The sequence below is a fragment of the Symphalangus syndactylus genome, chromosome 2 (assembly GCF_028878055.3).
Source record: "Symphalangus syndactylus isolate Jambi chromosome 2, NHGRI_mSymSyn1-v2.1_pri, whole genome shotgun sequence".
Taxonomy (NCBI): domain Eukaryota; kingdom Metazoa; phylum Chordata; class Mammalia; order Primates; family Hylobatidae; genus Symphalangus; species Symphalangus syndactylus.
Window position 1 is genome coordinate 127,560,004 of NC_072424.2, and position 22,087 is coordinate 127,582,090.

The window sequence follows — 22,087 nt, forward strand, 5'->3', positions numbered from 1 at the left end:
CTCGAAACAGCTGACCCAGCGGCGACTGCGGAACCACTAGCAGCGTCTGCACAGACCGACCCCGCCATCCCGCCGTCCCGCTCGGTAACCGGAGACGCAGCGGGGAACGCGACTCATCAGGCTACCGAGCCTGGCCGCAGGGCGAAGGAGGTGCGGTCCGAGGCCTCATAAAGGGACACGCAGCAGCGGCAGTGGCGCTGACTCAGCCCGACATCCCTGCAGTCCCCTGGCAGCCGCAGCAGCCACAGGGGCGGGCTGCTGGGCCACACGCATCCCCCGCCCTCGGCCCCACCCGGCCGCACCCTAAGCCGCGCGGCGTCACAGAGCGCATGCGTGTCGCGGGGGATGCCGGGAGCGCGCAGTGGCGGCAGCGGCGGCGACGGCAGTAACAGCGGCAGCTACAGCGGGGACGCGAGCGGGGCGGTGACGGTGTGGGAGGTGGTCTCACTCTTGGGAAAACTGCTGGGCACCGTCGTCGCGCTGAAGGTGGTTCTGTACCTGCTCCGAGTGTGCTTAGCGATGGCCTGGAAATCCGGCGGCGCCAGCCACTCGGAGCTAATCCACAATCTCCGCAGTAAGTGCCACCTCCGCCCGTTGTAGGGCAGCTGGGGCAGGCTGGGCCTGGACCGGGTACCCCTGGGCCGTCCGGAACGTTCTGTCTGCCCCCGCGCGCCTATTGGAGGGCTTCGGCGCAGAGTTGCCCCGGTAGTCCCGAACGGCGTGCGCTTGCAGTCGCCTCCCTCGGGACCTGTCATTCGTCGACGACGTGGACTGGAAGGGGAGAGAAAGAACCAGGGGCCGCTGCTGGTGGGGGCAGGGGCAGTCGTCTCCCTGCAGGCCCTGGGGGAGGGAGTGCAGTACAGGTGGTGCTGCTGTCACTCAGGTCCGCGTCCGGGTCCGGCTTGTGAGGGGCGTGCCTTCGGGGTGGGAGCGTGTGGGCTAGGCCTTATGGAGAGTGGGCTGGCGCTCAGGAGACCCCACCCTCGTCCCCTGCATTTTTTCTCACCTTCCTCCTCCATAATCAACCTCGCTGCAAGCTTTCCCTCTTATGCAGCCTCCCCCGCCCTCCGTTTTTTCCCCTGGAGGGAGATGCCACCGTCTGATACAGGCGAGGGGAGGAAGATGAGAGTATTGCCATTGCAGATGCTGGGAGAAATTTCTCGGGCGGCTGTCCAGTGGAAAGCTCCGTGGGGGGCGGAGGAAGAACAGGGGATGCTGTTCCTGAGAGACTTGTATTTCAGGAGCCTTTGCAGGTCCTGGATCAGCAAAGGGTTGTGTGTCTGGTATTCTAACTTTTTTCAGGGCTACCATAGGCTTTAAAAACCTTGTGTGGAGTTTCTTTATATCACTCTCTTTAGTTACTGTATTCCTTCTTCTGATGATAATTTTAGGATAGGATGAGTGCTGTGTCACTTTCTTTTTTTAAATCGAAATATAGCGTCCCCGTTTTGTTGGGAGACTACAAGGGCCGCAGTCTATAATAATCTCTCTGGTCAGAATTTATAGCATTCTTTGCTACTATGCAGTAGTCATATCTTGTCACATGGTATTTTTAATTGTCCTGTGTTACTTAGCTTTTCATGTGTTTGTCTTATCTCCCAACTCGATTTGTAATTTCCTTAAGGGCTGGCACCATTAAAAAAATTTTTTTTGGCCGGGCTCGTTGGCTTATGCCTGTAATGCCAGCACTTTGGGAGGCCGAGGCGGTTGGATTACCTGAGTTCAGGAGTTCGAGACCAGCCAGGCCGACATGGTGAAAACCCCGTCTCTACTAAGAATACAAAAATTAGCCGGGCGTGGTGGTGCCTGCCTGTAATCCCAGCTACTTGTGAGGCTGAGGCAGGAGAATCGCGTGAACCCGGGACGGGGAGGTTGCAGTGAGCCAAGAGCTTGCCACTGCACTCCAGCCTGGGCAACAAGGGCGGAAACTCCGTCTCAAAAAAAAAAAAAAAAATTTTTTTTTTGAATCTTCTCTAAGAATTTAATAGTCATCCCTTTTTTTCATAAATGCCCTTTAAGTGTCCGTTATATGCCTAAATCTGTGCTACACAGACAAAGGTGATTGAGAGAAATTAGGAGTACTGTTTGGCACATAGTTGGTACTTTTTTTTTTTTTTTTTGAGACAGAGACTCCCTCTGTAGCCCAGACTGGAGTGCAATGGTGCGGTCTTAGCTCACTGCAACCTCCGCCTCCCAGGTTCAAACAATTGTCCTGTCTCAGCCTGCTGAGTAGCTGGGACTACAGGCGCCCGCCAGCACGCCTGGCTAATTTTTGTATTTTTAGTAGAGAGGGGGTTTCACGATGTTGTCCAGGCTGATGTCGAACTCCTGACCTTGTGATCCGCCCACCTCAGCCTCCCAAAGTGCTGGGATTATAGGCGTGAACCACCGGGCCTGGCCAGTACTTAATATATTAGTCATTTTGAATTTTTTTTGGTGGAGGGATAATACTTAATGTGGAAACTGAGTCTTTAGTGTTTGGTTAACAGAGAATGTTTATTTTTTTTAGACAGGGTTTCACTGTCACCCAGGTTGGCGTGCAGTGGCGTGAGCTTGGTTCACTGCAGCCCCTGCTTTCCGTGCTCAAGCGATTTTCCCACTTCAGCCTCCTGAGTACAGGGGTGCCACCATGCCAGGCTAATTTTTGTTGGGTTTTTTTTTTTTTTTTGGTAGTTTATGAGATGGGGTCTTGCCATGTTGCCCAGGCTGGTCTTGAACTCCTGGACTCAAGCGATTTGTTGGACTCAGGCTCCCAAAATTTTGGGATTACAGGAGTGAGCCACCGCATCTGGCCATGGTGAAAGTTTAGATATCAACATTTTTTTTTTTGAGACAGAGTTTTGCTCTTGTTGCCCAAGCTGGAGTGCAATGGCGTGATCTTGGCTCACTGCAACCTCTACCTCCTGGGTTCAAGCGATTCTTCTGCCTCAGCCTCCTGAGTAGCTGGGATTACAGGCGCCCACCACCACGCCTGGCTAATTTTTAGTATTTTTAGTAGAAACAGGGTTTCACCATGTTGGCCAGGCTGGTCTCGAACTCTTGACCTAAGGTGATCTGCCTGCCTCGGCCTCCCACAGTTTTTGAATTACAGGCGTGAGCCACCATGCCCAGCCTAGATGTCAATATTTTGTTAAGCATTGTCAGGTTCATTTTATGCAATGATGCTTGATTGGAAATGGACATTTATGTGCTACAACAGTAGTATGAAGTATGATTTGGGTTCTCATGGATGGCACATAAGCTGAATATGTTGTAAATATTTTTACGAAATCCCTTAACATGATCTCAGTGCCTTCTATTGCAGTATATGTGCCTGAAACATTTTGTACACAAATTGTGATTAAGTAATTTTCCACCAGTAGGTTATCATAGTAGGCACTTGGCTGTGGCAGAAATTTGTAATCAATCAGGCTCTTAAAGTCTCTCCTTTTTGGGCCAAATTTGTGGTAAGCCAAGACTAGATAGATCTTTTCCCAGTGGTTTCATAATCACTTTAATGTATTGCATTACTGTTCTTAGCTGAAATTTCTAAGGATCTTTTTCTGTCAGGAAATTTAATAAGGAATATTTAACATACATAGATGTTGATTTTGCAAATAGTTTTATACTAGATTTATGATTGGTAAGAGGAAATTAGAGTAGTATAGTTGTTTAGCCTCTTTTGTAACACTTGTGCAACTTTAGTTTCAACTTCTTGCTGAGGTAATTCAGCTAATAGACTTCTTTTTATTAGCTTATTATAAAAGTAATATTTGCTCATGTGAAAATTGCAATTGACATAAAATTTGAAAATATTGCCTTCCTTCCTCATTATTCTACTGTGTATATTCTTCCTAAATTAAAAGCTTTTAATTGAAATCTTAGAAAAATATAAAAATGTGATTATGTTGATGTTGAAATGAAAAGGGGCCTGCTTACTAGAAGAGGAAGGAAATTACAGTTTTAATGTTTTTTTTTTTTTTTTTTTTTTTGAGACAGTTTCGCTCTTGTTCCCCAGGCTGGAGTGCAATGGTGCGATCTCGGCTCACCACAACCTCTGCCTCCCAGGTTCAAGCAATTCTCCTGCCTCAGCCTCCCGAGTAGCTGGGATTACAGGCAGGTGCCACCACGCCCAGCTAATTTTGTATTTTTAGTAGAGACAAAATTTCTCCATGTTGGTCAGGCTGGTCTTGAATTCCCAACCTTAGGTGATCCGCCTGCCTCAGCCTCCCAAAGTGCTGGGATTACAGGCGTGAGCCACTGCGCCCGGCCAATGGTTTTTTTTTTTTTTTTTTTTAAAGAAATGAAGCTTAATATAATTTGTTAAGAATATTTTGTTTTCCTTTTGTATTAGAATCTATCATAATACAAATATGGTTGTGTGATTTCATAGTTGATGCATGATTTATAGAATATTTCAGATTGTAATGGTAGATTTCTTATGTCATGGCTTGTATTATAACCACTCTTAAGTAAATTAGAACAGTGACTAAAACTTGAGGATGCTTCAAAATCTCCTGGATCACCTGGAGAGCTTTTCAAAACACAGATTGCTGGAGCTTGAGAATTTGTATTTCTAACAGATTTGTAAGTGGTGCCACTGCTGGTCCAGGGACCACATTTTGAGAACCAGTGACATGGAGAATTGAAAATTATAAGGTTGAATTCTGCCAGCATTTCAGCTAAATCAGTTTTATGCTTTAGAATAATGTTTTAGAAAAAGTCTATAGCAGTCTTGCCCTATAGAGTGCTTGGTGATGTTCTCTATGTTGTCCAGTGTGGTAGCTACTAGCTACATGTGGCATTTGACATTTGAAATGTGGACAACTGAAGAACTGAAATTCAATTTTTTAAAAAATTAACTTAATGAAATAACCACATGTATCCAGTAGTTACCATATTGGGCAGCACAGGTCTCTAGAAATGAAAAATACAATTATTTTATGATTATGGACTGGTAATGTGCTCGTGAAACAAATTAGCTTAATTTAAAACTGTGAGCCTGCTTAATCCAGGGAATGTGACTGTTTAAATAATGTTTATATTAGAGTTTACTTTTTACTTGTATTCAGATAATTTCAAGCCATGGTAAAATTTAGGAAGATAGCCAGAGTAGGTGAGGTGATGTTCTGGAGCAGGGATATTTAAACCAGAGGGTTTGTGGGAGGTTAACTTAATGGATAGGCTTCAAATGCTATACAGTAGTCCCTCCCTTATCCCATGGTTTTGCTTTCTGAAGTTTCAGTTACCCCAAGTCAACTGAGGTCTGAAAATATTAAATGGAAAATTCCTGAAACAAGCAATTCATAAGTTTTAAATTGTGTGCCATTTTGAGTAGCGTGAGGAACTCTCTGGACGTCCCACTTGATCCTGCCCGTGACATGAATCATCCCTTTGTTCAGCATATCCATGCTGTCTACACTACCTGCCTGTTTGTCACTTAGTAGCCTATTTGGTTAGCAGTGACTGTCATGGTATCACAGGGCTTGTGTCCAAATAATCCTTATTTTACTTAATAATGGACCCAAAGTGCAAGAATAATGGTGCTGGCATGTAATTATACTTGTTCTATTTTATTCATTATTTTTGTTAATTTCTTAATTGTGCCTAATTTATAAACTAAACTTTATTATAGGTATGTTATGTATAGGAAGAAAACAACATACAGATGGTCCCTGACTTAACAGTAGTTTGACTTACAAGTTTTTTACTTTACTGGATGTAAACCTGTCACATCACCTCTTATAAGTTAAGGAGGGCCGAGTGCGGTGGCTCACACCTGTAATCTCAGAACTTTGGGAGGCTGAGGCAGGAGGATTGCTTCAGTCCAGGAGTTCGAGACCAGCCTAGGCAACATAGTGAGAATAACATTTGTCATTTTCTCTACAAAAAATAAAATTAGCTGCGCATTGTGGTGCGTGCCTGCAGTCTCAGCTACATGAGCTACGTGGGAGGCTGAGATGGGAGGATCACTTGAGCCCGAGAGGTTGAGGGTGCAGTAAGCCAAGATCATGCCACTGCACTCAAGCCTGGGTGATGGAGCAATACCTTGTCTCAAAAAAAAAAATGTTGAGCATCTGTATGGGCTGTATGGGCTTTGGTACTGTATGCGGTTTCAGGCATCTATTAAGGGTCTTGGACCGTATTCCCTGTGGGTAAAGGGAAACTACTGACCACTGAAAGCAATTGTTCTTTTATCTATTTTTATTTGTAAAAATAATTCAAACCATTCCCCTAATGATCAGTTATTTCTACTTAACGTTTCTTTTGCATTCTTGATTTTGTCATTTTACATATATGTTTATGGAATTTGTCATTTAGTCAGCTGATATTTGAGTGCTTTCTATATGACAGGCACTGGAGATACAGCAGTGAAGAAAATAAACATCCACTCCCTCTTGTAGCTTCTAATGGGAGCAGCCAAGTATAGTATGTCACATGATAAGTGACAAAGTAGAGAGGGAGGACAGAGTGTGTGGGGCAGTAGGTTTATAGTTGTAGAGAAGGCCTCAGTAAAGTATCATTAGACCAAAGATTTGCTGGAGGAGTAGACACATATCATGCAGGTAGACTTGGGATAAGCATTCCAGGCAGAAGAAGTAGCGAATTCCAGATTTGGATTTAGGATCTGGCAGAAAGGTTGGAGGCAAGGATCCAACACCAAGGTTTTAGGCCTTGGCAACTGGAATGATTTGCCATTTTCTATATTGGAAATGGTGAGTGAGTGAGCAGCCACGTTTATTCTGTGAGGAGGGGACTGTGGGAGATCAGGAGATTATTTTGAGGAATGCTTTTCTTGTAAGACATTTAAGTCGAGATTTTTAGTAGGCATTTGAATATGCAAGAATTACGATGATTTGTAGTTTTTATATCCTGAAAGCATTTACTTTTGTAACTAATGAAATTATTTTCTAATTCTATCTACAGCACCAGTTCTTAGCCACTAGTAGGTGTTGCTAGTAGAAAAGAGCATTTATTCTTTCTTTTTTTTTTTTTCTTTTTTTTTTTTTGAGACAGAGCCTCTTTCTGTCGCCCAAGCTGGAGCGCAGTGGCGTGATCTTAGCTCACTGCAACCTCCGTTTCCTGGGTTCAAGCGACACCCCCATCTCAGCCTCCCGAGTAACTGGGACTACAGATGCACACCACTATGCCTGGCTATTTTTTTTTTTTTTTTTTTTTGGTAGAGGCGGGGTTTTGCCATGTTGCCCAGGCAGGTCTCAAACCCCTGGGCTAAAATGATCCACCTGCCTCAGTCTCCAATATTGCTGGGATTATAGGCATGAGCCCCTGCGCCCAGCCAGCATTTAGTCTTAATATTCCACTACTTTTGTATGTACATGGGAAAAATAGAACCAGCTAGTAAAATCGTTAAGAAATTGGAGCCTCAGAGTCCAGAGGCCTTCTCATTTTGACTTATTTCAAGCCAGTCTTATGGATAGGTACTAGTAAGTAAACTTGAAATCCTATGTGTATATTTAAATTTAAATTATATAAAAATAAATAAAATTGGCCGGGCATGGTGGCTCATGCCTGTAATCCTAGCACTTTGGGAGGCCGAGGTGGGTGGATCACCTGAAGTCAGGAGTACAAGACCAGCCTGGCCAACAATGTGAAAACCCGTCTCTACTAAAAATACAAAAATTAGCTGGGCATGGTGGCAGGAGCCTATAATCCCAGCTACTCGGAGGCTGAAGCAGGAGAATCACTTGAACCTGGGGGGCAGAGGTTGCAGTGACCCGATATCGCTCCATTGTACTCCAGCCTGGGTGAAAGAGCGAAACTGTCTCAAAATAAATAAATAATTAAAATTAAAAATTTATATCTTTAGTCATACTAGCCACATTTCAAGAGCTCAGTAGCCACATGGAGCTAGTGACCACCCTGTTGGACAGTGCAGATAGAGAATAGATCTGCCATCACTGAAGGTTCTTTTGGATTGCAGTAGATCTTGATGCTTGGCTGTATTTACATTCTAGTTAATGAGATCTTAGGCTGTAGGAGGGGAAAGATTCGATTGTGCTGTTACAAAAATATTTTTATTAATATTATATTTAGCTTTGGTTAAATGCTTTCAGGGTGGCAGTGTAAAACTAAAGATTATTGGATAAGGGTGATGAAGATAACAAGAGGATCAGCATCTTACATGGTGCTTTGAAGGGATGGAGGTGGTTTGGTTTAGCAAAGCCTTTAGGGAGCAGTGGTGTTTAAATCTGAAGAAATGTCATGTAGTAGAGGGTCAAACCAGGACAAATGGGAGGCAGATTTTGGCTCATCGTAAGTAAGTATTCACAAAGCTATCCTAACAATCAAAAAGTTGGCTTTGAAAAAGTGTTTTCTGTCACCGAATATGTTGAAGCAAAGAATGGTTGACCATTTCAGTGTAAGGGATATTGTAGAAGGGATTTTGTCATCAGATTTGAATGTACACTAGATCTCTAAGGACCCTTCCAAATCCAAGATTCTGTGATTTTTTTCCCCAGTGGTCCCTTGGTACCTAGATTTTATGATTTAAACAAATATTTTATTTTTTGAGACAGAGTCTCACTCTGTTGCCCAAGGTGGAATGCAGTGGTGTGATATCGGCTCACTGCAACCTCCGCCTCTCCGGTTTAAGTGATTCTCGTGCCTTAGCCTCCCGAGTAGCTGGGACTACAGGCACATGCCACCAAACCCAGCTAATTTTTGTACTTTTAGTAGAGATGGGGTTTCACCATGTTGGCCAGGATGGCCTTGAACTCCTGACCTCAAGTGATGCACCCGACTTGGCCTCCCAAAGTGCTAGGATTACAGGAGTGAGCCACTGTGCCCGACCAATTTTTTCTTTCTCTCTCTTTCTCTCTTTCTTTCTTTCTTTCTTTCTTTCTTTCTTTCTTTCTTTCTTTCTCTCTCTCTCTCTCTCTCTCTTTCTTTCTTTCTTTTTCTGAGACAGAGTCTTGCTCTGTCATCCAGGCTGGAGTGCGGTGGCGCAACCTCAGCTCACTGCAACTTCCCCGGTTCAAGCAATTCTCCTGCCTCAGCCTCCTGAGTAGCTAGGATTACAGGCATGTGCCACCACGCCTGGCTAATTTTTGTATTTTTACTAGAGATGGGGTTTCACCACGTTGGCCAGGCTGATCTTAAACTCGTGACTTTGTGATCTGCCCACCTTGGTCTTCCAAAGTGCTGGGATTACAGGCGTTAGCCACTGCGCCTGGCCCAGTGTTTTTCTTTTTAATAGTGTTATGGATTGCATGAAATTACTTATGGAGTGTATGTGTTTTAGTAGCCAGCTACAGAAGTTTAACATTAACTTCTAATGTTACCTGCATTTTAGGTTTTGTATAACATTGTAGTTTGTTAGAGATATAAAGGAATCCAAGGAACATATCCTTTGAGAAATAACATCTAAATACTATGTATCAGTTAAAAGTTATTAAGGTATAGTGAAAGATCCATTTTATTTTTTTTCCCCCATTGGTTGGCAGAGAAAGGTACATATTTTAAAATAATCTCTGGTACTTAGAGAATATGCTTTTTTTTTTTTGGCCGGGCGTGGTGGCTCACGCCGTAATCCCAGCACTTTGGGAGGCCGAGGCGGGTGGATCACGATGTCAGGAGATCGAGACCATCCTGGCTAACACGGTGAAACCCCGTCTCTACTAAAAAATACAAAAAAAAAAAAAATTAGCCGGGCGTGGTGGCGGGTGCCTGTAGTCCCAGCTACTAGGGAGGCTGAGGCAGGAGAATGGTGTGAATCTGGGAGGTGGAGCTTGCAGTGAGCCAAGATTGTGCCACTGCACTCCAGCCTGGGCGACAGAGCGAGACTTCTCAAAAAAAAAAAAAAAAAAAAAAAAAAAAAAACAAACAAACAAAAAAGAGAATATGCTTTTTTTTTTTTTTTTTTGTAGACTGAGTCTTGCTGTCGCCCAGGCTGGAGTGCAGTGGCGTGATCTCGGCTCACTGCAGGCTCCGCCCCTCGGGGTTCATGCCATTCTCCTGCCTCAGCCTCCCAAGTAGCTGGGACTACAGGCGCCCACCACCTTGCCCAGCTAATTTTTTGTATTTTTGGTAGAGATGGGGTTTCACCATGTTAGCCAGGATGGTCTCGATCTCCTGACCTTGTGATCCGCCCTCCTCGGCCTCCCAAAGTGCTGGAATTACAGGCCTGAGCCACCGTGCCCGGCCAAGAATATGCCTTACCATAACCTGCCATCACATAAAATTCTTCCTTAATTACATTGTGAATTTTTTTTTTCTTTTTTGAGATGGAGTTTCGCTCTTGTTGCCCAGGCTAGAGTACAATGGCGCAATCTCGCCTCACCACAACCTCCGCCTCGCAGGTTCAAGTGATTCTCCTACCTCAGCCTCCCGAATAGCTGGGATTACAGGCACATGTCACCATGCCCAGCTAGTTTTTGTATTTTTAGTAGAGACAGGGTTTCACCAAGTTGGCCAGGATGGTCTCAATCTCTTGACCTCGTGATATGCCCAGCTGGGCCTCCCAAAGTGCTGGGATTACAGGCGTGAGCCACTGTGCCCGTCCATATTGTGAATTTAAAACTAATTCCTTTCAGACTTTTGCAGTACAGAAAGTACTTTGGGAGTGTCTCAGCTTCTACTTAGCATGTATCATGCCTAAGCATTCTGAATGGGAAGAAAAAGGTGAAAGTTTTGGTAATTTCTTACTGTTTTTCCAGATATTTTTTTTTTTTTTTTTTTTTTTGAGACGGAGTCTCGCTCTGTCCCCTAGGCTGGAGTGCAGTGGCACGATCTCGGCTCACTGCAACCTCCGCTTCCCGGGTTCACGCCATTCTCCTGCCTCAGCCTCTCCGAGTAGCTGGGACCACAGGCACCCGCCACCACGCCCGGCTAATTTTTTGTATTTTTAGTAGAGACGGGGTTTCACCATGGTCTCGATCTCCTGACCTCGTGATCCGCCCGCCTCGGCCTCCCAAAGTGCTGGGATTACAAGCGTGAGCCACCGCGCCCGGCCTGTTTTTCCAGATATGTTGATAGCAGAGAAGAAATGTAGGGTAGATGGTTAACAGCTATCCAAGTCTTATAAACTAATATAATAAGGTAATATTTCTTTTATTTAGATGTAACCTTGTAAGAAGTTTAGAAAGTTTCTATATGACTTGAAATCCATCTGCAGCTTATTTTCTTTCTTTCTTTCTTTTCTTTTTTTTTTTTGAGATGGAGTTTTGTTCTTGTTGCCCAGGTTGGAGTGCAGTGGCGGGATCTCAGCTCACTGCAACCTCTGCCTCCCTTGTTCAAGTGATTCTCCTGCTTCAGCCTCCCGAGTAGCAGAGATTACGGGCGCCTGCCACATCTGGCTAATTTTTATATTTTTAGTAGAAACGGGGTTTTACCATATTGGCCAGGCTGGTCTCAAACTCCTGACCTCAGGTGATCCACCCACCTCGGCCTCCCAAAGTGCTGGGATTACAGGCGTGAGCCACTGCGCCTGGCCTATTTTCTTACCTGTATTTTCAGTGATTCATACCAACACAGGCCCTCTTTATTTTTTTATTTCTGCCAGAGTTTTCAGCATTTTTCTATTCCCTTAGATCATATATCTTAGAATAATCACTGATTCTTTCAGGCTGTCATCAAATTAACTCAGCAGTTCTTTTTTTTTTTTTTTGAGACGGAGTCTCGCTCTGTCGCCCAGGCTGGAGTGCAGTGGCACGATCTCGGCTCACTGAAAGCTCCGCCTCCCGGGTTCACGCCATTCTCCTGCCTCAGCCTCCCGAGTAGCTGGGACTACAGGCGCCCGCCACCACGCCCGGCTAATTTTTTGTATTTTTAGTAGAGACGGGGTTTCACCATGTTAGCCAGGATGGTCTCGATCTCCTGACGTCGTGATCCGCCCACCTCAGCCTCCCAAAGTGCTGGGATTACAGGCATGAGCCACCGCGCCCGGCCATCTCAGCAGTTCTTACAAATGCCTTTCATAGCCATCCCTTTCACCATATTTTCATTGATACCATCCCAGCACAGGTTTGTAGTTGAAACTTACGAGTAACATACCTGGTGTCTGATTGGTTGTCATACTTTTCAGTTTCCCTCCCTTCAGATCCAATCCATTCTACACATTATACTGATTTTCCTAGTGTACTGATTTCTGTTATGTCACTTTGCTGCTTAGGCTTCTTAATGCTTACTGTATCAGGTGTAAACACCTTTTGCTTACCTTTCCAGGCCTTTTTAAAGTCTTATATAGCTTACTCGCATGCTCCAACTCCAATCCCGTTCTTCAGGCTGGTCTTATTTGCCTCTTCATATGCCTTGTGCATGAGGGTACATTGTTCAGTTGCTATAACAAAGACCAAACCACAATACCCTAAACAAAATAAAAGTTTCTCTCTCCCATAGCAATCCAAACAGTTCAAGACTAATATGGTGGGTCCATGGTGCTGAAGACCTAGACTCCTCTCTTGTTGCTCTGCTCTTTCCCTCATCTACAAGGTTAAAGATAGTTTACCTTCACCATTTCCCTCTTCCAGCCAATGGGGAGGTAAGCAGGAGAAAAAGGAAAACACCCATTCCTTTTAGGAGCATGATCTGGGCCAGGCGCAGTGGCTCATGCCTGTAATCCCAGCACTTTGGGAGGCCGAGGTGGGCGGATCACGAGGTCAGGAGATTGAGACCATCCTGGCTAACATGGTGAAACCCTGTCTCTACTAAAAATACAAAAAATAGCTGGGCATGGTGGTGCGTGCCTATAGTCCCAGCTACTCGGGAGGCTGAGGCAGGACAATTGCTTGAACCAGGGAGTCGGAGGTTGCAGTGAGCAAAGATCACACCACTGCACTCTAGCCTGGCACAGAGCGAGACTCCATCTCAAAAAACAAAACAAAACAAAAAGAGCATGATCTGGAAGTTGTATCCATAATTTTTACATATGTTCCATTGACAAGAACTTAATTGTAAGGGTTCACATAATCACAGGGAGACTAATTGGGAATGCACCCAAATAATTCTGTCACTATATACTGGATTATAGAGGATGCAGGTAAAAAGAAAATTGTGTGTGTGTGTGTGTGTGTGTGTGTGTGTGTGTACACATATATAAAACTGATATAACTATATGAAGGAAGGGGATAGGTTTGTATTGTGTAAATACTCATCCATCTTGGCAGGAGGTCAGCAGATGATGTCTAAAGTAGATAAAACATGAAATACACACACACACACACACACACACACACACACACAAAATAAAATTTTATCACTATGAAAGTAAAGCAGTACTTGCTGTATCTTGCTAATTGTAAGGGTGGTTGTGTGTGTGTACACATATATACACATACATACTATCTATGATAGGTTAGGAGAATTGAGAATATTAATTTTTAATCAAGTAATATATGTACATATTTAAAAGATACAGAATAAGATGTGCTTATAATGAAAAACAACATTCTTCCCCATTCCCAGACTTGTTGCTTAGAGTGAACCACTTTTAACTGTTTTTGGTTCTTGTGATTATCTTCATATCTCTAAATCATATGCTTAAATTGATATTTCATGTTTTATCTACTTTAGACATCATCTGCTGACCTCTTGCCAAGATGGATGAGTATTTACACGATACAAACCTATCCCCTTCCTTCATATAGTTATATCATAGTTTTTGGTTCCTCTTTTGTGGTTACCTTTGTAACTTTGAGTAATAGACTTTAACCTGTGTTTCTTGTTCCATAATTTATAAACTGAGACTACCTCTTAACCCGTCCACTTGGTAAGAAAGGGTATTAGGGAGTTCCTGCTCTTATTTCGTAATTGGTTGACAGTTCTTTTACATTGTCAAAGTTGATAACATTTACATTTTGTTTTGAGCAGTAAATAAATCTTCTGCACCTTATTGTTGATTTCAAAAGTTGAAAATCAGTAGCCATCATTAATATTTATAACTGTATCCATACTTTGCTGAACTATGTAGTGTATTGAGTTTATTCCCTGCCCTTTGTTTCCTATATTACAGACCTTTCTACTGTTGAAGACTGTCAAATGTTTTTCCTTTTTTTTAATGCTTCATCAGTTGCTTTAAATCTTGCCACATTTTAGTTTTCCTTATATGTAAATCATAACTCTTGTGTAGTTTTTTTGTTTTTTTTCCTGGAATTTGATTTATCCTCTGTGCCCGTTTTCACCCACGCTTCAAGTTGGGAAAAGAAACGTATTTTTCTTACCATGACCCTAATTTTTTCAACGTTTTTATTATTTGGCTGATAGCTTGGATTCTATTGTATTCTCCTTTTTGAATCCTGTTTTCATTTGGATCAGTTGCATATTTGGACCAACATTAGCCATTATTATAGTCATTTAATTAGGGTCTTTAGACCCTAGGGCGGCAAGCAGATCGGGTATGGGTGGCTCTCAAGCTGTTCTGTATTTCAGAAAAGCCTAATGGTAATTGCACGTTTACCCCTAATTAGCCTGTACATGCAAAGTAAAACATCAAATTACTTTTCTGTTTGTTAGAAATATTTTAGGGTGCTGGCAGTTATATATATTGTAGATTACCAACGATAGAAAAATTATTTAATAACTTAGTAAATATATAATAGTTTGGTTTAAGCATCTTTTAAAACACGGGATCCTGGGCAAAAATAAATAATAAGAAACTTGTGAAAATTTTGGAAACCACCCAGTAATGCCTAAAAAAGCTTTATTCTGAGGCTTGATGGGTTCAGCTTTTTTTTTTTTTTTTTTTTTTGAGACAGAGTCTGGCTTTGTCCCCCAGGCTGGAGTGCAGTGGCGTGATCTCGGCTCACTGCAAGCTCCGCCTCCCGAGTTCACGCCATTCTCCTGCCTCAGCCTCCCGAGTAGCTGGGACTACAGGCGCCCGCCACCACACCCGGCTAATTTTTTGTATTTTTAGTAGAGATGGGGTTTCACCGTGTTAGCCAGGATGGTCTCGATCTCCTGACCTCGTGATCTGCCCGCCTCGGCCTCCCAAAGTGCTGAGATTACAGGCGTGAGCCACTGCACCTGGCCTAGGGTTCAGCTTTTTAATAAATGACTGATGGCATGCTATTAATAACAATTTAGAGTTTTTAGTAACTTCCATGTGCCTTCATATCTATAGAGCCAAAGAAGCTCACATAAATTTGATAGAAGTATATTACTGAGCTTGAAGGAAGTGATTAATTTACTTTGATTTTTAGAATGTGCCTCAAGTAAAATCTTTAAGATGTCATACTTTAAGTATCCATCTAGAGAAGAATGAATACAGTGAATATGATGATGGTTTCAAAAATTGATGAGTAATTGGCAGTGTTGAGTGAAGCTGCCTAACTTGAAAAAAATAAAGCTTGAGGTAGTCATGATTTATCTTTATGTAAAAAATGGTTGACTAGATAGAAATTCAATATATTCTTTGTGGCTTTAGAGAATAACACTAAGAGTTTCATGTGAGTGAATTATGAAAAGGGAGATTCATCTTAATACAGGGAAATTGTCTTAATAATCAGAGTGGTCTGAATGAGCTAGTTAGGAACCACAATAATGGAACTCTTTTAGAAGAGAATATGGTACCAATTTATGAAGTTAGACTCAATGGCTCCTAAAGCCTCTTGTGACTTTGAGAGTCTATGAATCACCCTCTGGAATTTGAATTAATTTCAGGGGAAATGAACCACTCAAGAATTATTTTGGGAAATGAATTAGTAGAACTCACTAAGCTATTTGAATATGTTAGTAACAGTATAGTGAAGTGATAATAGAAATCTAACATCTTAATTTGAGTAACCCTACCCCTTATTTGCTCTGTTATCTTGGACTACTTAACTAGTCTTTCTAACCTCAATGTTATGATCTGTCAAATGAAATAATAATAGTGCCTACTTTATAGGCTTATTTGAGACAACATAAGATTCTGTTTATTAGAACTGTATCTTTCACATGGTAAACATTAAGCGAATATCACTGCTATTATTACTCTGCTTTTAAAACTTAAAAAAAAATGCTTTCAGGCTAGGGACAGGGGCTCACACTCGTAATCTCAGCTGAGGTGGGAGGATCACTTGAGGCCAAGAATTTGAGACCAGCCTGGGCAACATAGCAAGACCCACTCTCTAAAAAAAAAAACTTTTAAAAATTAGCCGAGTGTGGTGGCAAGCACATGTAGGCCTAGGTGTTGGGGTGGCTAAGGCAGGAAGAGCACTTGAACTCAGGAGTCTGAGGTTATAGTAAGCTATTATGGTGCCACTGCACTCCAGCCTGGGCAACAAAGCCAGACCATATCTTTTTAAAAATTAAAAAATGGGGCTGGGCGTGGTGGCTCAGGCCTATAATCCCAGCGCTTTGGGAGGCCGAGGCGGGTAGATCACGAGGTCAGGAGATTGAGACCATCCTGGCTAACACGGTGAAACCCCATCTCTACTAAAAATACAAAAATTAGCTGGGCATGGTGGCCGGCGCCTGTAGTCCCAGCTACTCGGGAGGCTGAGGCAGGAGAATGGCGTGAGCCCAGGAGGCGGAGCTTACAGTGAGCCTAGATCACGCCACTGCACTCCAGCCTGGCGACAGAGTGAGACTCCATCTCTAAATAAATAAATAAATAAAATAAAATAATGCGCCCAGGTGCAGTGGCTCATGCCTGTAATCCTAGCACTTTGGGAGGCCAAGGTGGGCAGATCCACGAGGTCAGGAGATTGAGACCATCCTGGCTAACATGGTGAAACCCCGTCTCTACTAAAAATACAAAAAATTAGCTGGGCGTGGTGGCGGGCGCCTGTAGTCCCAGCTACTTGGGAGGCTGAGGCAGGAGAATGGCTTGAACCCGGGAGGCGGAGGTTGCAGTGAGCCGAGATCGTGCCACTGCACTCTAGCCTGGGGGACAGAGCGAGACTCCGTCTCAAAAAATAAATAAATGAAAATTAAAAAATGCTTTCAGTGTTTTATTCTAATGACCTATTTGGGTAGCTTGCCTACGCTTCTTTGTGTAGAAATAATATTTTCTTTTTTTTTTTTTTTTTTTTTTTTTTTTTGAGACGGAGTTTCACTCTTGTCGCCCAGGATGGAGTGCAATGGCGCATTCTCGGCTCACTGCAACCTCTGCTCTCAGGTTCAAGTGATTCTCCTGCCTCAGCCTCCCGAGTAGCTGGGACTACAGGTGCCTGCCACCACGCCCGGCTAATTTTTTGTATTTTTAGTAGAGACAGGGTTTCACATTGTTAGCCAGGATGGTCTTGATCTCCTGACCTCATGATCTGCCCACCTCGTCCTCCCAAATTGCTGGGATTACAGGCATGAGCCACCACGCCTGGCCTCTATTTGGGTAATTTATCCAAAATTTATATTTTAAGATGGAAAGACCATCTAAGTTTGTCTTTGCTAGTTTATTACTATTTACATTGTTTTCTCTATTTGATGTGCCTTTTTTGCTAATTTTAAAAAATATTCATTGTTATTTGGAAAGTTTGTATTTATATCTTTTATAGTGTCATTGATTGACCTCATTTTTTTATTTTTTATTTTTTATTTTTTTTTTGCTAAGCACGATGGCTCGTACCGGTAATACCAGCACTTTGGGAGGACGAGGAAGGTGGATCACCTGAGGTGTCAGGAGTTTGAGACCAGCCTGACCAACATGGTGAAACTCCACCTCTACTAAAAATACAATATTAGCTGGGTGTGGCCGTGGGCACCTGTAATCCCAGCTACTTAGGAGGCTGAGGCAGGAGAATTGCTTGAACCTGGGAGGTGGAGCTTGCAGTGAGCGGAGATCGTGCCACTGAACTCCAGCCTGGGCAACAAGAGTGAAACTCTGCCTCAAAAAAAAAAAATAAATTTTTTTTTTTTTTTACTATCTGGTTTATCAGTATGAAATGGTATCCTTTGATTCCTTCTATTACCTGTACAACAGTCAGTGATCTAATTCTACTTTCCCTTTTTTCCTCCTCCCATTGTTTTTAGTTGTATTCTTTCTACTTTGTCAGAACATATAACATTTAAGTGCTATTATTTCACCCATGTTCGTATCCTTATTTTTGTCTTTGCTATAAAATTGGGTATGTGTCCTTTGCCAACATATCCCTGGTTATCTCTTGGTTAGATGAAACACATCCTCTAGAAGATTCCTCAGAAAGGGCTTGTGTATACAGCATTCTCTGAGTTCCTGCATATTCAAAATGTTTTTTTCCTTCCTATAACCTTGATATTTGAAGGACAGCTTGGCTGGGTATAAAATCGTTGGCTTACGCTTAAAAAAATCAGCTTTATTGAGGTATAAGTTATATAAAAATTCACCAATTGTAAGAATACAATTTGAAAAATGTGACAAACAATGTGTAACCACCAACTTCATTATGATGTAGAACATGGGTCAGCAAACTACAGGCCACAGACAAAATTTGGCCTGCTGCCTGGTTTTATAAATTTTTATTGGAACACAGCCACATTTGCATTTATGTAGTGTTTCTGGCTGTTCTTGCATCACAGTGGTAGTGCTTAGTAGTTGCAACAGAGATTATATGGCTTGCAAATCCTAAAATATTTACTATTTGGACCTTTACAGTTGTTTGCTGATCTCTGCTATAGAATGCTTCTTTCACCCAAAAAGTTCTCTGGTGTCTCTTTGTAATTAGTCTCCTCCCTTCTCCTACCCCTAGCAACTACAGATGGGCCTTCTACCACTATGGTTTTGGCTTTTCTAGAAATGTGTTAAAAATGGAATCATATGTAGTCTCCTCGCCTGGCTTCTTTCACTTAGATTAGTGCTTTTGTTTTTTTTTTTTTTTTTTTTTTTTTAATTATAATTTAGGTTTTAGGGTACATGTGCACAATGTGCAGGTTTGTTACATATGTATCCATGTGCCATGTTGATTTCCTGTACCCATTAACTTGTCATTTAGCATTAGGTATATCTCCTAATGCTATCCCTCCCCCCTCCCCCCACCCCACAACAGTCCCCGGAGTATGATGTTCCCCTTCCTGTGTCCATGAGTTCTCATTGTTCAATTCCCACCTATGAGTGAGAACATGCGGTGTTTGGTTTTTTGTCCTTGCGATAGTTTACTGAGAATGATGTTTTCCAGTTTCATCCATGTCCCTACAAAGGGACATGAACTCATCATTTTTTATGGCTGCATAGTATTCCATGGTGTATATGTGCCACATTTTCTTAATCCAGTCTATCGTTGTTGGACATTTGGGTTGGTTCCAAGTCTTTGCTATTGTGAATAGTGCCGCAATAAACATACGTGTGCATGTGTCTTTATAGCAGCATGATTTATAGTCCTTTGGGTATATACCCAGTAATGGGATGGCTGGGTCAAATGGTATTTCTAGTTCTAGATCCCTGAGGAATCGCCACACTGACTTCCACGATGGTTGAACTAGTTTACAGTCCCACCAACAGTGTAAAAGTGTTCCTATTTCTCCACATCCTCTCCAGCACCTGTTGTTTCCTGCTTTTTTAATGATGGCCATTCTAACTGGTGTGAGATGGTATCTCACTGTGGTTTTGATTTGCATTTCTCTGATGGCCAGTGATGATGAGCATTTCTTCATGTGTTTTTTGGCTGCATAAATGTCTTCTTTTGAGAAGTGTCTGTTCATGTCCTTTGCCCACTTTTTGATGGGGTTGTTTGTTTTTCTCTTGTAAATTTGTTTGAGTTCATTGTAGATTCTGGATATTAGCCCTTTGTCAGATGAGTAGGTTGCAAAAATTTTCTCCCATTCTGTAGGTTGCCTGTTCACTCTGATGATAGTTTCTTTTGCTGTGCAGAAGCTCTTTAGTTTAATTAGATCCCATTTGTCAATTTTGGCTTTTGTTGCCATTGCTTTTGGTGTTTTAGACATGAAGTCCTTGCCCACGCCTATGTCCTGAATGGTATTGCCTAGGTTTTCTTGTAGGATTTTAATGGTTTTAGGTCTAACATTTAAGTCTTTAATCCATCTTGAATTAATTTTTGTATAAGGTGTAAGGAAGGGATCCAGTTTCAGCTTTCTACATATGGCTAGCCAGTTTTCCCAGCACCATTTATTAAATAGGGAATCCTTTCCCCATTTCTTGTTTTTGTCAGGTTTGTCAAAGATCAGATAGTTGTAGATATGCGGCATCATTTCTGAGGGCTCTGTTCTGTTCCATTGATCTATGTCTCTGTTGTGGTACCAGTACCGTGCTGTTTTGGTTACTGTAGACTAGTAGTATAGTTTGAAGTCAGGTAGCGTGATGCCTCCAGCTTTGTTCTTTTGGCTTAGGATTGACTTGGCGATGCGGGCTCTTTTTTGGTTCCATATGAACTTTAAAGTAGTTTTTTCCAATTCTGTGAAGAAAGTCATTGGTAGCTTGATGGGGATGGCATTGAATCTATAAATTACCTTGGGCAGTATGGCCATTTTCACGATATTGATTCTTCCAACCCATGAGCATGGAATGTTCTTCCATTTGTTTGTATCCTCTTTTATTTCATTGAGCAGTGGTTTGTAGTTCTCCTTGAAGAGGTCCTTCACATCCCTTGTAAGTTGGATTCCTAGGTATTTTATTCTCTTTGAAGCAATTGTGAATGGGAGTTCACTCATGATTTGGCTCTCTGTTTGTCTGTGATTGGTGTACAAGAATGCTTGTACATTGATTTTGTATCCTGAGACTTTGCTGAAGTTGCTAATCAGCTTAAGGAGATTTTGAGATTCATTCAAGCTGAGGGTGGTGGCTCACATCTGTAATCTCAGCACTTTGGGAGGCTGAGGCGGGTGGATCACGAGGTCAGGAGTTCGAGACCATCCTGGCCAACACATTGAAACCCCGTCTGTGCTAATAATACCAAACTTAGCTGGGCGTGGTGGCAGGCGTTTATAATTCCAGCTACTTCGGAGGCTGAGGCAGGAGAATCGCTTGAACCCAGGAGGCAAGTTGCAGTGAGCCAAGATCACGACACTGCACTCCAGCCTGGGTGACAGAGGAAGACTCTGTCTCAAAAAAAAGAGATTCATTCATGTTGGGTATATCAGTAATTTGCTCCTTTTTTTTTTTTTTTTTTTTTTTTTGCTAGTCTTCAATTCTTGGGCTCAAGTGATCCTCCTACCTTGGCCTCCCACAGTGCTGGGATTATAGGCATGAGTCACCGCACCTAGCCGTTCACTCCTTTTTATGATTGACTTGCACTTTCTTTCCTTGAATTTCTTGAAAATGCTGCTTTATTCTTACTTTGCTTTGAATCTTGCTCTTAATTTTTATTTTTATTTATTGAGACAGGGTCTCACTCTGTCACCCAGGCTAGAGTGCAGTGGCATGATCAGGGCATACTGAAGCCTTGACCTCCCAGGCTGAAGCAATCCTCCCACCTCAGCCCCCTGAGTAGCTGGGTCTACAGGTATGCGTCACTACGGCCAGCTAATTTTTTAAGTTTTTTTGTAGAGATGGGGGTCTCTTCATGTTGCCCAGGCTGGTCTCGAGCTCCTGGACTCAAGTGATCCACCCACCTTGGCTTTCTAAATTGCTGGGATTACAGACGTAGCCACTGCATCCGGCTTATTTGTTGCTCTTAAGAAACCTGTAGTGACCTAATTTTTTGTTCATTTGTTTGTTTGTTTTGAGACGAAGTCTCGCTCTGTCACCCATGCTGGAGTGCAGTGGCGCGATCTTGGCTCACTGTGACCTCCGCCTCCCAGGTTCAAGCGATTCTCCTGCCTCAGCCTTCTGAGTAGCTGGGATAACAGGTGTGCACCACCACACCCGGTTAATGTTTGTATTTTTAGTAGAGATAGGATTTCACCATGTTGGCCAGGCTGTTCTTAAACTCCTGACCTCAGGTGATCCACCCACCTTGGCCTCCCAAAGTGCTGGGATTACAGGCATGAGCCACCATGCCCGACCTGTTTGTTTGTGTTTTGAGACAGGGTCTTGCTCTGTTGCCCAGGCTGGAGTACAGTGGCATGATCAAGGCTCACTGTAGCCTCAACTTACTGAGCTTAAGTGATCCTGCCACCTCAGCCTCCAAGTAGCTGGGACCACAGGCACATGGCACCATACCTGGCTAATTTTCAAAGTTTTTTAAAGAAACGGGGTCTCCCCATGTTGCCCAGGCTGGTCTTGAGCTCCTAGGTTTAAGCAATCCTTTTGCCTTGGCCTCCCGAAGTGCTCGGATTACAGGCATGAGCCACTGCGCCTGGC

The 22,087-nt window shown here is 42.9% G+C and overlaps 1 protein-coding gene across 5 annotated transcripts in view; it reads left to right on the forward strand.

Moving 5' to 3' along the window:
- Positions 1-55: 55 nt before the first annotated feature.
- The window catches only part of PCMT1 (protein-L-isoaspartate (D-aspartate) O-methyltransferase), a 65,040-nt gene continuing 43,008 nt past the window's right edge, over positions 56-22,087 (forward strand). For 2 of the 5 annotated variants that reach the window (XM_063632456.1, XM_063632462.1), the window contains exon 1: positions 317-574. In XM_063632456.1, the coding sequence (XP_063488526.1) occupies positions 346-574 (229 nt within the window). In that variant the 5' untranslated portion in view covers positions 317-345. Of the gene's footprint in view, positions 575-22,087 lie in introns of all 5 variants that reach the window. The other 3 variants (XM_055267294.2, XM_055267306.2, XM_055267316.2) reach the window with 3 other exon arrangements.